The 15,252-nt window shown below is 43.0% G+C and overlaps 1 protein-coding gene across 1 annotated transcript in view; it reads left to right on the top strand.

Annotated features, from left to right (window-relative positions):
* Positions 1–1,021: 1,021 nt before the first annotated feature.
* The window catches only part of LOC139329363 (potassium voltage-gated channel subfamily B member 1-like), a 36,380-nt gene continuing 22,149 nt past the window's right edge, over positions 1,022–15,252 (top strand). The window contains exon 1 of the mRNA XM_070959653.1: positions 1,022–1,691. Within this exon, the coding sequence (XP_070815754.1) occupies positions 1,137–1,691 (555 nt within the window). The 5' untranslated portion in view covers positions 1,022–1,136. The remainder of the gene's footprint in view (positions 1,692–15,252) is intronic.

Raw genomic sequence — 15,252 nt, 5'->3', positions numbered from 1 at the left:
CACAGTCTGAGCAGGTAGACTAGAGGACGCATCCAGTACTCCCGGCGACTCTCAGGAGTCTCTTCCTACTCAGGGGGGCTAGACAGGGCAGACCGGACGTGCTGATGGTCTGTGTACAACTGTTACATTTGTCAACATGTCGCTACGTAGCTCATGATGCCTCCATCAGCTGCCAGCGGAGCGCCGAAGCCCTGGACGGACATCAGAAGTTTTAACGCTTATACTCTTGAAATGTTGCTGCTGTCCGTCCTTGAGGTGAATCGGGATATAAGGAAGATACGTATGTAAATTTCCTTTACTGTGCTTGAACTTATTTTTGGCTCCAGCTTTTTTATTTTTACAGGCAGGAAGGTTTTATAGCCCACTTGGTTTCACTTTGATATTTTATGTCCCGCCGCTATTTGCTGCAGCATCATTACACTATTCAGTGGTTAGACTGCCAGCTCATGTACATGTCTCCAAAGTGCAGCTGTGTTGCATAATTAAGATATGCGCAGAAGAGCCTAGTAATGTTTGCCTCGGATCAAATGAACTTTATGTATCACTATAACAGTTGCGAACACGACGCCTCATTCGACTTGTCAGGGCAGCCTGGTGTTGGGAGGATGCGATGTGCTGTGGGCTCTTAATCAAAGTTCATGTTAGTATTAGTCCGTCTTAACATAACTCTAGAGAGCAGTTGTCCTTCGTAACTGGTCGCTGTCCCACCCGAGCTGAGGCGTTTCAGCACGAGAGCGCGCGGACAGCGACAGACGGCGCTCTGCGGGTGACAGACAGGCGCTTCAGCACTGGACAGCGCTCACAAGTGGAGTCCAGTTTATCATTGGCCCGGCTCTCCACCCCCACCCCACCGCCACCCTTGTCAGCAAGAAAAGCGGCTGTGCCCGTTAAAGCTGATTAAAATATCTATTTGGTTCTCTGATGAGTGGATAAACCACCTGACATTGCTACTGTAGGACACCGCCACTGGCTGCTCCACCGCGCTTACAACATTTCTTTTTTCTTCTTCTTCTTTATTACACCCACAGGAAGAAACGAGGAGGGACCCTGATGCGGTCATCTACAGGACCATGTCTTCTTAATCTACCGGACTGTATCTTCCAGTCTTTTCAAGTGACCGAGTGACTTGAGTGAAGATGATCAAAGCGGGGTCCCGGTCGGCCACCTCGCTGCCGCCGGATACGATGGACATCATCCGCAGCAAGACCCACTCCCGCCGGGTGAGACTCAACGTCGGGGGCCTTCTCCATGAAGTCTTGTGGAGGACTCTGGACAGGCTGCCCCGCACAAGGCTGGGCAAGCTGAGAGACTGCAACACCCACGACTCCATCATGGAGATATGCGACGACTACAGCTTGGCTAACAACGAGTACTTCTTCGACAGGCACCCCGGCGCTTTCACCTCCATTCTGAACTTCTACCGCACCGGAAAGTTGCACATGATGGAGGAGATGTGCGCCCTCTCCTTCAGTCAAGAGCTGGACTTCTGGGGCATCGACGAGATCTACCTGGAGTCCTGCTGCCAGGCCAGATACCACCAGAAAAAGGAGCAGATGAACGAGGAGCTCAAAAGAGAGGCCGAGAACATGAGGGAGAGAGAGGGAGAGGAGTTTACAACCACATGTTGTTCCGAGAAGAGGAAGAAGCTCTGGGACCTCTTGGAGAAGCCAAGCTCATCATTTGCTGCTAAGGTACAGTGTCCACCCCGGCTTTCCTTATTGCCACACTATCAGGACAGATCGAGTGAAAGTTGTAGGTAATCTGAGAGAGGGAAGCATTGGCCTACAGCCAGCCAGCAGGCCTACCTTACCGAAGTTTTAAATCCTGATGTCTCCATCAAGGGAAGTTTTGGGTCCTAATGACTGCGGTTTAAATTTAGAAAACAGTTAAAGACGCAACTAGAAAAAGGGGTGAAATTTAGTTTAACATCCAGAGGCAAGCGGAAACTTCTTTTTGAGACTGGCTTGATCTGCTGTCTGACTTTCCTTTAACCTGTACCAGTGCTTTTAATCTGTCACTTTCAGCAGCTGGAGAGAGAGCGAGGGGGAGAGGGATAGATAGATAGAGAGATGCTGTACGTCAAAGCTGTCGGCCAAGTTTTGCTTATTCATCTGAGTAGCATGACTTTGGAAACTAATTTCGTTACTCCACTTAAATCAATAGCCTTAACTAGGTGTACTCTCCCGAGAAGAAAAGACTCGGGTGCCGTTTTTCTGGCGAGTCAATTAAAAGGCCTTTTTGTTTGTGCATGACAGCCTTCATTGTCTCCCGTTATTGGTTTCAGTCAGATACTTGTTCCCAAGGCTGCATTGTCTGGAAGCTGGTCTCTTGGTAATTATTGAATGTTTGTTTTTCATTGAAAAACACCAGACAGGATGAAAGGAGAGACACTTATTGTTAGAGTTTAATCCAAGTCAGCAAGAAACTCCACTGCACAAAATCTATATTTTAGCCCATCACCCCACCCCCACCCCCCAACAGTCACCCCCTCTTGGCTTCATTTGCAACCCCTGCCTCATTTCCAGTCCAGTATTCAATCATCCAACTCATTAACAGGCTCATAGCTCACACTCCAGGAACAAGAGGTCTTCACTTCTTTTGCTGGATCAATGAATATAGTCATGTTGGTGAACTTCCTGAACGATCTGGGTCAATATTCATTTAAAAATGTGAAATGATCACCCAGTTGTATGTTACCACTCCAACAAGGAATTTGCACATTAAGGGATGTTGCTCTTCTCAGTCAGTCTGCATTTACCTGAGAGGGTGAAAAAGAAAAAAGTTCAGCTAATTTTGTACTACACTGGCAGTGACTGTCTCATCTTTTGTTATCAGATACAATTTAAAATATTTCACCATGTGTCATCAAAAGGCTTGAAGATGTCACATTTGTGTGAAGAAGTGTGTTAGGAAGGCATGAGACCTCCAGCAGCATGCGTGGCTTAGAGGATATCATGGTTGAATCATTACCCAAAGAAATTTCAAACACCTCCTTGAACAGGGGGTCCTGCATAATTTATTCAGCTCATCTACTGAAAGAACCTGTTCCATCTCTAACCTTGAGTTACTGAAGCCCTTAATTATTTTTTCTAAATTATTCAATCACGTTGCTGAAAGACATGTTCATTTTAAGACATCCAGTGGCCCTCGGTTCTCTGCTGAACTTTCTGAAACTGCAGCAGAGCATCATCCAAAAGCAGGTCCTTGGGCCGGCCTATACCTCCTGACTGACTCACGTCCTGGCATCCGAGAAATCAGTGTGTTAGATTATCGACAAGAAGGGAAAATCTGAGTTTTACTGGTCCTCTCTAAACTGTGATGTAAATACCTCTTACACACAGTCTACCTATGAAACAACAACAAGTCTCCATGAACAAGACTGTACTCATCCTGTTATGTTTGCAGGGGCACATAGTTGGAATTGTGATACAATAAAAGTCTTGTAAATCAGCAGAGGGAGCTCTACCTGATCCGCTTCCCTTGAGGAGTGGCAAATATCATTTTTGAGATGTTGGAATCTGTGGTGGTTTCATACCAGTCAGACCATCATATCACCAACTGCTCCTTTAAAATAACAATGAAGTAATTAAAAAAAAAAAAAAAAGAACAAGTGCCTAACATACTTTTATTTTCAAAAGCCTCTTAATATTGTTGGTCATAATTTTTTAATTTAACAAGTCATTTTGTTTTGGGATTGTTGATTTTGATAAAAGCTGGTTTGCTGCATCTGATAACTCAGGGTGTTGCTGATATTAAATTGACATCCCCTTCAAACTGATGATGGGGTTCCTCAAAGGTCAATCCTGGTCCTCTGTTATTGTCCGTATATATAAATTGACATAATTGTCCGATCCAGACTAATTTTCATGTTGACACCATCAAGTGTAAACCAGCAATCAGTAGACATTGTGCTTTTGATGTTATTCATGCACTTCTCATGAATCTTTTGTTTTACGTATTAGACTGAATGTGTTTTGTTTATGCAACCACATACTGCTGCTGCTCTTCTTCTTGCTATCCAAACATATAACAGTGATCAAATTCAACTTACTGAGACCTATTGAAACCAGGAGTGTGGCCGTGTCTAAATCTTCTCCTTAAAATCCAGCTGAAAAATGAACTGGAATGTAAAATTGAAATTTAAAAAAAAAAGAAAAAAGCACAACAATATATTAAAAAAAATCATTATATAACCAACGGTCGGAAAACACATTTGTATCATTTTACCTTCTTTTTCCTTATCAGGCCTTTCGATGAAAACGTTCACACTAACTCCTACTTCTCTTTTAAAAGCAATTAAACATGGCACCACCTCACAGAGCTGGCAATCCTTCGATATTACATCTGTGAATACTGGACACAGAGAAACCACTTTGCAGCATTATGCGCCTTATGAATGAACATAATTACATTGGCTTTGAAAGAAGAGTATTATATGATATTACATCCTGTTGGATGATTTAACATTTTGAATTATTCAATAATACTTCTGATTGTTCCTGAATGCTGACAGTGTTATCTGTGTTTGAATGGCATCTTTCATTCTGTCCTCTGCTTTATTTGAACCTGATTTCACTGAGAATACATGAGTAAATATATGTCTGAATCTGAATATTTACCCAGCCCAGCTGCTGTTCACTGAGCTCATAAAGGTCAGGACCATGACAACTAATAACAGATTTTTTAAATGTACTTTGCAAATTTGTAAGAGGCTCCAGACATGGTCCATGGCACAATCATTAGTGACTAATTGGCTCCATTTTGCATTTATGCAATCTTCTGTAAATTTATTACATATCAGTTTAACAAGCACAATTTCCACCTCATGAAGTGCCTCTAGGTTCTTACATAAATTATTGCACGTTTCAGCCTCAGCTCATGTTTCTCCTCCACTGTAGTTGTGTCAGCTTCAATTTCTTCACACAGTCAAACAGAAAAATATGAACACAATTCATATTGTTCTCCCATGCTCATATTAGCATGTCAGCGCTTGTCCTCCGCTAAACACACAAGTACATACATCGCAGTGTGTACAATGACGGGGCCCAGAAACCTTTGAAATGAAACAGAAAGGGTAGGGAAGCAGGCGCTGTTTGACAGATAGAGCCATTTCCTCATTGTTTAGTTTTCCATATGGGACAAAGAGTTAAAATGTCAGACTGAGGTTAAATGGCAGCCATTAAACGCAGTCTTGTTTCGGAGGCTTAATTGAGGGGTTCCATCGGTAAAACGGTTTGTTCCCAAACATATATTCTGCCTCATTTATTTTTAAGTCCAGATGAAATTTTAATTGCACATTAATAACGCTTGACTTAACGCCTTAATGTGTGATCCAAAATATCTATAGCTCAGATGTCACCTCATCGTAGACCTTTTGGAGTTATAACCTCCCCAAAAATACACATAGGCACCAGCGCTTGCTCTCGACAAGCCATTTTTCATGTCCAAGCAGTAGTGAAGGACATGATGTGTGCAGCCAGTCTGCCTTTCTTCTTGAAAGTGTTGAGGTGTTACTGAGTTACCCACTTGAGTCTGCATTTCCACCACAGGTCTGCCCACTAAATTATTGAGCATAACAATATGCCCCCCTAGAAACACAGCAAAAACTTGCAGGTAATCATTTCATCAATAAAAGACAAGCTCTTGCTGATACGGAACAGTATGTGCTGAATGCCCATGTCGTCATTTTTAGTGTGGCCCAGTGGGAGGAAAGGGTTTAGTGGGTTAGGAACGAAACCAGCCTATGTAATGCAGCATGTCTCAGCATGCCTCTGTTGCTCAATCTCTCTAAGGTGCAGTTCAGTCTCAGAGGGATCATGGTCGCCCTATAAATCACACTCCCAGGGGTTTGGCATTAGAACTATCATTGCTGTAAACTCTAAAACTGACCTTGTTTAAATGCCCTGAAAACCTGTTTCCTCGATGACTTTACTATACTCATACACGGACATCCAATTTTCTGCCAAGTCAGAACAGCTTTGTTTATTTCACAATTTGTTTCTCATCATTTCTCTGCATGTTTGGTTTTGTCCCTGCTCTTCTGACTGGTTTTGAAAAGGGTGGTGCTCTGTTGGAAAAAAGGTGATGTCACGCACGTCTATGCACCAATCAGGATTTAGCAAAAGGACGGTTGTGAGGTCGTTATCTTAGGCCCGTATAAATCCAATCTGATGAAATACTTAAAAATTTGGTTGTTACTTATTATTTCACAAGTATTTGATGTTATAGAGAAATACTGAAGTATAATAACAAGTAACCTGTCATGGCTGTCGGTCTTAGTAGTATAAAGTAATTGATAGCTTATTAGCAGATTAGCCCAAGAAATAAACCTCATATCTCATACAGTCAAGGCATCCCAGATCTAGATTTAAATAGATGTTTTTAGTTGCGTCAGTATGAATTAGAAATAAAGGATAACTCTTTTAGGGCTGCACGGTGGCGCAGCAGGTAGTGCATGTGCCTCACAGCAAGAAGGTCGCCGGTTCGATTCCTGGGTGAAGTTTGCATGTTCTTCCTGTGCATGCGTAGGCTCTCCCCAGGTACTCCGGCTTCCTCCCACAGACCAAACATGCTCATTAGGTTGATTGGTGACTCTAAATTGCCCCTAGGTGTGAGTGTGAGTGTGAATGGTTGTGTGCATGTGCCCTGCGATCGGCTGGCGACCGGTCCAGGGTGTACCCCGTTGACAGCCGAGATAGGCTCTGGCCCCCCTGCGACCCCAAAAGGGATAAGCAGCATAGAAAATGGATTGATAACTCTTTTAATGCCTTGTTTTGTTTTAACATTGTAGGAATATGCAACATGTTAGAGCTCAGAAAGATGAGAAAACAAACATTTCTGTTGTGTGAAAAAAAAAAAGTAAATTGTTGATGTATATAGATTTAATTTACACCATATGAACACAACAAAGAGATTTGTCATATCAAAGAGATGCAATATAGACAATGAAGTACACAGCTTATAAACATACAGAACAACTGACTGCACATAATGATAATTCATAAACTGAATATGAGAAGGTTCTGATTGTTAACTTCCTGTTAGGTTTTGAAGAGCCTAAGAAATGATGTTGACACATACAGCTTTCACTTGACAGACTTTTTTGACACCTCTACACTCTGGGAATTTGAATTCCCATCTCCTAAAAGCCTTTCAGCACTCTCTCAACCCACTGAGGCTTTGGTCCAGAACAGGATACTGAGCTATAAAAACTGACACTTAGCTCTTTTGCCTTGGCAGAGGCTGTTTCAAATAATTGCATGGAAACTTCTCCTCTCAGCGAGCCCGAGACAGCCATGACTGGAGGCAGTTAACTGCACTTTTTGCCGCACATCAGATATGCCCGATTGACTTCACTGTAAGCACTTTGCTTTGTTGTTTGTGAAGTCTGAGATTAGTCCATGCATCCAGGCTAAGGCTCTGTGTAGATGGGTGGAGATATCCACTGTGCTCTGTTACCTGCTGCACGTCCACCCCGTACAGCCTGCCAGATGACTTTTTGTTGGAATGGGAGGAAATCGATGGCAAAGACATTAAGATGTAAGGCAAGAAGGGGTGAGTGAGGACGCACCCATTACAGCCATTAGAGAGGGACTAAGACGTGTGACTTCCCATGGCCCACTGCCTGCTGAGAGTCCTGCATGAGGGAGTGCAGTCACTCATGCTAACCTCCAGCACTGTGTCACAGGGAGTGTAGTGGAACCAGAGGACACGCAGGAGTACAGTCACTATGATTTTATGGTGTATGTTGTTATTTTCAGCAGTGGCTGGTGAGTGAAGGAGCTGAGAGTTTCCTACGTCTCTTTGTGCTTTTCTCCCCCCCTCCCCACCTGTCTCTCGCTGTATTTGTGTGTGTATGCATGCTAATAGCCAGGCACGGGGCTATCCAACAGAGTGTGTTTTATGATTTGTTTTCAAGGATTGTTGCTGGGTGACAACAACTCTTCCGCTGTGCTTTGGTGAGCTTTGAATAGCCGTAAATCAATGGCACACAGTTTCCCAGCTGCCAGACTGATTGCAGCGCCATATATATCGCCAAGTGGGCTCGCACAGACTCAGATTAAGCCAAAGTCTCTGTCTCTTCCTCACACTCTTATCATCTCATCTCCCTGTTTCTGTTTTGCTCTCCTTGTTCTTGTTATTCAAGTCCATGTAACCTAATCAGCACGTAAGCACTCATTGCATGAATTGTATTTAAAGATAGAATGAACTCTATGAATATATTTGTCTTATTCATCTAAATGCAAAGAGATAACAGCTGCCCTCATATTTCACGACAGCCACTGAAAGGTCCTTCTCTAGCTTTTAATATTCGGCTCTCAGCCCAACAGCTCCCTCTGCACCCATGGATGCATCCAAAATTAATATTTACCGGCCACATTATTTATAGGTTTAATCTACACGATGTTCACACAGACCATCCATATACTGGCAGGTACGACTCTGGAGTCTGTTGAGACCAGTTCCAGCCATAGATGTAAAGGCTGGCGCGCTGAAAGGCTTTGGTTGGAATAGCAAAGCTTTATTTAATGCTGTCTATCTTTACAGCTTCATCTTTATTTTTGGGCTGTACATGAGGATCGTCTTTATGCAATTCCAACACTCTGCTGAGGCTCTGCTCTAAACTGGGAGAGACACATTAGCATTATTGATTTAGAACATGCCTTTGATGTCGTTTGATCAGCGTGTGTGTGAATGGAAATTCACCTAAGGAAGTAACGTGTCCCATCAGAGCGGCTGCTAATCGATAGACAAAATCTGCCCAGCTGTGAACTGCAGAGATGAGGATTAAATCGTTTGTGTATTGGCCAGAGACTGTTCCGCATGCATCTTATTTGCTAAGCCGAAATGATTTCTCCAAGACTTCAAAGACTTAAGTTGCAATCAGAGCTTCCACATTGCATTGAAGACAGTCTCCTACACATCTGACTGCTCAACCTTTAAATGCTTCACGTTGATTCGTTTGGCTCCCACTGAAAACTGTTACTACTCTCCAATGTATTGAGAGCTTGAAGAAATGTGCTATTGATGGATGGAGTCTGAGGTTCGACCTATAGAAACTTCTCATCCATTGCCTCAGAAATTACCAATGAACACTGTTTTAGAGAACAGGATTCTGCTCCTGTGCTTTATAATTGATGGAGGTGCTGTATCAGTTTTGTGATTCAACATTCACATGTTTTTGGTGAGCGGTGAACTGAACGTATCAGAGAGTTAACAATGCATAAAAAGTGTGATGCAGAGAGAGAAGTGTTGGTGTGATATATAAAGTTTCCTTGATCCTGAAGCCTGATGTTACTCTACAGTTCTGAGGTTTGTCAGTGAAGTGTATGAGCTACACTGCGGACTGGAGTCTGTTAACAGTGACAAACAGACAGATATTGTAGATCCGTGTTAAGGCTTCGCTCGTCTCCTCTGTGAAAGGTCTGTATCGTCACTGGTGTTTAAGTTTGCTGTGTGAGAACCACGTATCTCCAAACAGTCAGTTTGTCATGAACTCAGATAAACAGCCCTGTTTTCAGCATTTGACAGAGTATTATCCAGCTAATCTAAGAGTAGTTTAAGACAAAGGGGAGTTTTCTCCATCCATGAAGGAACACTTCATCCTTCAGTTTAACTGTATGTGAAAGGGGGTCGCTCATAGTGATGACCCTACAGTAAATTATCACCCAACTCAGCGGTTGCCCTCAGCTCTAGTGTTTTAGTGTCTTTCAGCTCATTGTTTTGATTGCTGACCCACAGCTTTTGGTTTAGTCTCACCACTGTCATCAGCCTTGTTTTTGGGCCACAGCGGGAAGCTGTCTTCAGTGAAAAACTAAATAAATTAACTGTGAACTACCTGCTAGGCAACAAGATGGTGAACATAGTGGAGCATTTAGCAGGTAACGAGGCAGATATTTCCCTCAGGAGTTGATGGAGACCAAAAACAGAGCTAAAAGAGGGGGACGATTGAACTGAGATTCACCAGGTGGACAGAAACACAACTCCAACAGAATTCAAAGTTTGCTCTGTATCTGCTGGCCGTGTAAGTAGACGAGTGTGTGTTATTTGCTAAATAGTTCTTTATATCAAATTAGAAGGAAAAAAAATCAATAGTGTGTACTCTGATAGCTGCTTTCCACTGCCCCAAGTTGCCAAAAAAGGTTTAAGATTTTGCTTGAGAACTTGTACAACTTGCAGTTGTAAAAGATAAACTCTGAATTATTAAGGATGTCTAATTATTCTTATTAGAGATGGTTTCAGTTTGTGGCCAATATGCCCATTTTCAGAGTATTTGGGATGGGATGGGATGGGATGGGATGGGATGGGATGGGATGGGATGGGATGGGATGGGATGGGATGGTTTGACATTTGACAAATACTGACACTGAGACTGTAGAAATAACACATGACAAATGATGAATGATTAATAATAATATCAATCAACTTTACCAGAGTATGGATGGCTGCTCTCAGCTAGTTGCAGTTTGGAGCGTATAGTCCTTAACTATAGACCTTCTTTTGCCCTGCACTTTCCATGGAAAGAGGTGATCTAGTATGCTACATTAACTTATCGCACAAGCCAGCTGGGGCAACACTGTATGCTACACATGCACACACAAACACAAGCAGACTCCCACTGCATAGTATCTCTGTTTGACAGGCCTACAAAATCCATGCTTTATTTTTAGTGCAATGCTTTATCTGACTTTCCTTACATTACTCACACATTGGTGCAACTGGGTTTATGGCTGTGGAGGTGCTCACCCACACTGACATTTTAAAAGGTGAGATGTCAATCGCGAGGGGACGGAGACACGACTACTTTGCTGGAGACCTTCATTCATTATTCAGACGGGCCTGTCAGTGAGAGAACATCGCTCAAGTAGATGCACTGTCGAGTGGTGTGGGGCCAGGTGGTCACCCGCAGACTAAAAGAGAAGTTTCCAGAGAGTTAGACATTAGAACCCAAAGCCATTGCGTGCTAAAAGCTGCTTCTTAAGCTACAGTTGCACACCACACCAAGGTTTTCATCGCTCACTCGGCAGGCTGAGACTGAAAAGGTCAGTTTCCAGCCACCCATACAGGAATGACAAGCATGACTGAATAATGCAATGAAATTTTGTAGTCAGTCCAATACATTTTGTGACAGCAGATATATTTTCTGAGCAGCCGGTAATCCATCTCTGAGCTTTCCCAGATTCCTCCTTTACATGACATCGCTCTATGATGCTGCTCTTTCAGCTTCTCACCCAAACTCAAGTACTACATGTGCTTTACCCTACTTGTCATCAGTTGGTTGCAGCAGAACAAAAAGACGGCTCTTGCAAATTTAAACAGCTGCTTTCGTCACGTACACCTCATCCATGCTCACTAAGCTGTCAAGCAAATAGTAAAGAAGCACAACGCAGCGACACCGTAACTGGGGAGGTTTAGAGCTTTGCCCTTTTGTTTGGCTACAGTGCCGGAGCTCAACTGATTTTTTGCAAGCTTGCATCCACCTCTGGTCTTTGCTCCTCAACCTGTATCCTCTGGTGATTTGAGATGGTTGCAGGAGAAAGCTCAGAGGTATTTAGAGGTAGCTGAGCCTGAGAAAGGGTTTTAATGCTGTAATGGTTAAATGATGAGCAGAGTGCATCTTGTGAATAATGGTTGTCTCCTGCAGGCTTCCTGTTTGAGATGGGAGTGGTCACATGATACACACGGGAAGATAAGGTTCAGCAGTAATATTCAGATCAACCTGTTTCTTCTTTCCAGGTCATTTAGTTTATTGTTGTGAGTGAAAAACAAAGTGCTCTGGGGCTTATCTGAGCTGCACAGATGTTTTGAAAACAATACAGAATCTACCTAAAGGGTTTCTTCAAATACAAAACTGAGCACTATGAGGCAGCATGTAGAGATCCAACATACATGAGTTCACAGCGGCCAGACTGAGGAACAGTAATTACCTGAACTTGATACAGAACCCAACACCTGAAAGCTCAATGGGTGAACAGTCAACAACAGGGTTCAATTAACACAAGATCACCGCCAGCTTCTCACCGTGGAGCATTATGTCTGCCATGCTAGACAGGCTGGATTAAATAAAGCGTTGGGTTACTGTTGTGGTGAACGTATCAGCTTGCATCATGTTGACAGATGCTGGTTTAGGCACGTTTAGGCATGTACAGTAAATAAATTAGACTTCTTCATTTCCAGTGGGTTTATCTACCTGACACAAATGCAGTTTCCAAATGAGCTGATTTGCATGAGACAAGTAAAGCAGGGGCTGCACATGTTATGCGACTGAGGGAAAATGTCGACAGGAAAAGAGGCAGATGGGTGAGAGAGATGCCCATTGTTCTCAGACATGTCTCACTCGATAGCTTGTGCTCTTTAGCAAACAGAGTGAGAGACGAAAAGCAAACATGGGAGCTTTGTCTAAATCCTGTCATCTGCACATCTCATTTTACAGCTCACATACAGAGCGAGATGTATGCATTCAGGTACACAGACAACAGCTTTAAATCTAGTTGTGTGAGGAGGTTGAGTTCATCAAGCCCTCACACAGAAGTGTCATGCGTGGTTTCTGAGGAGAGTCCACAGTGGTTTATGGAGGGAATGCAGCTCTTGAGGTCAGGATGGCTGGAGTGGGATTGAGGTTATAGGTTCTACTCATGTCCCCACCTTTAATGATTAAGCCAGCACAGGGAGATAAGATCTCTCCTTTGCATTGTTTTGACCTTCTCACCTCTCTGTTCACCTGCACGGACTCAAAAAGAGCAGCTGCTGCATTAGAGTTCAGCCCCTGTGTGACCAGATCTGAGGCAGCGCGTCTGTCTACTGAGAGATAAACAGTCACGAGGAGGTCAGTTCGATTTCTGGATCAATTAGTCCTCCTACTCTCTTTCATTCTCATTAAACTAATTCAAACAAAGGCAATCAATAATGACAGTTAGCATTACAAACCTTTGTTTGTAATGCAAACTGTCACCAAAGTTAGAGTCTCTTTACTATTTAATGAATTTTGTGTGAAAACAAGAACCCCAGCATCAATTTACAGTGCAGGCAAAGCCGTGACTTTGTGGTCTTTTCAACAACTACTCCTCCCAAAGAGACTTGCGGTGTTTGTTTTTAATGGCGTTTGCACAAAGAGATGTCGAAGGACGATGCAGAAGTGTGAGTTGTTAATATTATACAGGGTGTTGCTCATCCTAATGAGGCTCAGCCTGCGAGGAGTGATGAAGCCACCTTAGTGTGACATCCAGCACAGCCCCACCAGATTTCCTACCTTAGCACAGTAATGGCACTCCTCTCCCAAGGGGCTTCTATAAATAAATATGCTGTCACACACGCACACATGTATACACACACAAACACACATGGCCACATTTTCCCATCCTTTCTCTGGCTTTCTTTCAAAGGTGTTGTTTTCCCACCCACTCATTGTCCCCATCAAACGCACACACATCCTGAAATAGACACATTGATGTAATTTAGTTGATTGTTTGGAAGCTTTTCATTGAACTACATCAAACTGTTTGGAAGTCACCTAATTTCCCAACAGCAGATTCAGCAGCACACCTCTTTTCTAAGTGTGTAAGACAGAGGTGTTTCATACGAAGTAAGACGGACAGAGGGAGTGCGTGAGAAAGAGTGTGACTGGTGTGAGAGCAGAGTGTCTGTGGTGATGGACAGTGGTCAGAAGGTTGTGGGCACAATGCCCTTCAGTGTAGCCGGGCGTGCTGTCACATAGTTTAGTGTTTATTTGTGAAGGCGAGCACAGAAATCTCTCTTGTTTTTTCTATTCATTAAAATATTCAGACTGAACATATGTTTATTTGCTTTCTTGTTGAGAGTTAGATGAGGTAATTGATACCCCTCTCACGGCTGTACGCTGCTCGAACACAAAATCCGCCGATCAACATCTCTAAAGCTCTGTGATTAACAAATTAGTGTAATTGGTACTCGATGCAGTTTTATGAGAAACTATGTGCCAGACTATTTCTCGGCTGGTTGCAGTGCTATAGAGTCTTTTCGTCGCTGTAAAGTTGGCAGTCAGCCAGCAAAGACCCAAGAGACTGGCTGTGCCAAGAAATAGTCCCCCACATTACTGCACATAAAACAGCGAATTCTTGTTTTTTCACTTTGTTTTTTGTACAAACAAGATATAATGTGTAAATTTATGTGCTTTAGAGGTGTTGATACATGGATTTTGCTACCTTTGGGCAGAGCCAGGCTAGTCGTTTCCCCATCTTCAGTGTTAATGCTAAGCTAAGCTAACCAAGTGCTGGCACTAGCATCATAATGGCTGAAAGAAAGCAAATAACCATATCACCCAAAATGTCAAGCTCTTTCTTTAAATAAGTATTAGTCGATGATGTCCTGGGTGCACCTTCTCCAAAAGTACAGCTTGTTTTTACTTGTTACCTAATGGCTGCTGTAATTGGTACCTAATGGGTGTTTCATTTGCACTTGATGGCACAGAACAAATAGACCCCTGATGAATCTCAGACACCCAGAAACGATTTTCCACAGAAGAAGTACCAAAGAGTAGAGAGTAAGAGGAGGTTATAGACCAACAGAGGTAGTACAAACTTCACAGCAGGCAACTTCAGGTATTAGACAAGAGTAAAATGGATAATGGGCTCTTCATGTGCAAAAATATTTGTCAAAATCATGTACTCCCTACATGGCTTAAGATCCTATACTTAAAATAGAAATAGACAGATTACAAAACCTGTCTGCATGATACACTGCACTATATGAGTATTTGTGTGTCCTGTATTTACAGTACCACGTACAGTATGTGGGTGTGTGTGTTTATCGTGCTTGTTTGAGGGAGTGCAAGTGAGAGAGAGAGAGAGACGTGATGTGGCAAAGAAAAGCTTTTCTAGGTCAACACAGCCAAAGAATTGCAGCTGATTTTGCTTCTATTTAAAACTGAACATGAGGACATACTTTCTGTTTCAAAATGTTTCTGTTGTGGAGGTGTTAGCAGAGCAGGTTTGGGCTCTTCTCCCAGCCGGCTGCCTATTTCATGCGTCAGGTCATTAGGTTTACTGTAAGCTGTCATCTACAGATGCAAATGTGACAACAGATGCACCGCCAGGCCTGTCAGTCGCCTGTACAGTGATGTAGAGAGAGTCAAGTGAGAGGAGCAAAAGTCAGTTTAAAATATGGTGAATCCAGTGTAAACATATGGTAAGAGATGTGAGAGAGGAGCGGAGGCCACGTCCTTATGCTGTTAATATGCTAATATTAATGGTAATGACATGAGACTACTGTGGTCTG

This window comes from Chaetodon trifascialis, chromosome 3, assembly GCF_039877785.1.
Source record: "Chaetodon trifascialis isolate fChaTrf1 chromosome 3, fChaTrf1.hap1, whole genome shotgun sequence".
NCBI classification, from domain to species: domain Eukaryota; kingdom Metazoa; phylum Chordata; class Actinopteri; order Chaetodontiformes; family Chaetodontidae; genus Chaetodon; species Chaetodon trifascialis.
Note: the sequence above shows the minus strand (reverse complement) of the source record. Positions and strands in the feature narration are given on the sequence as shown.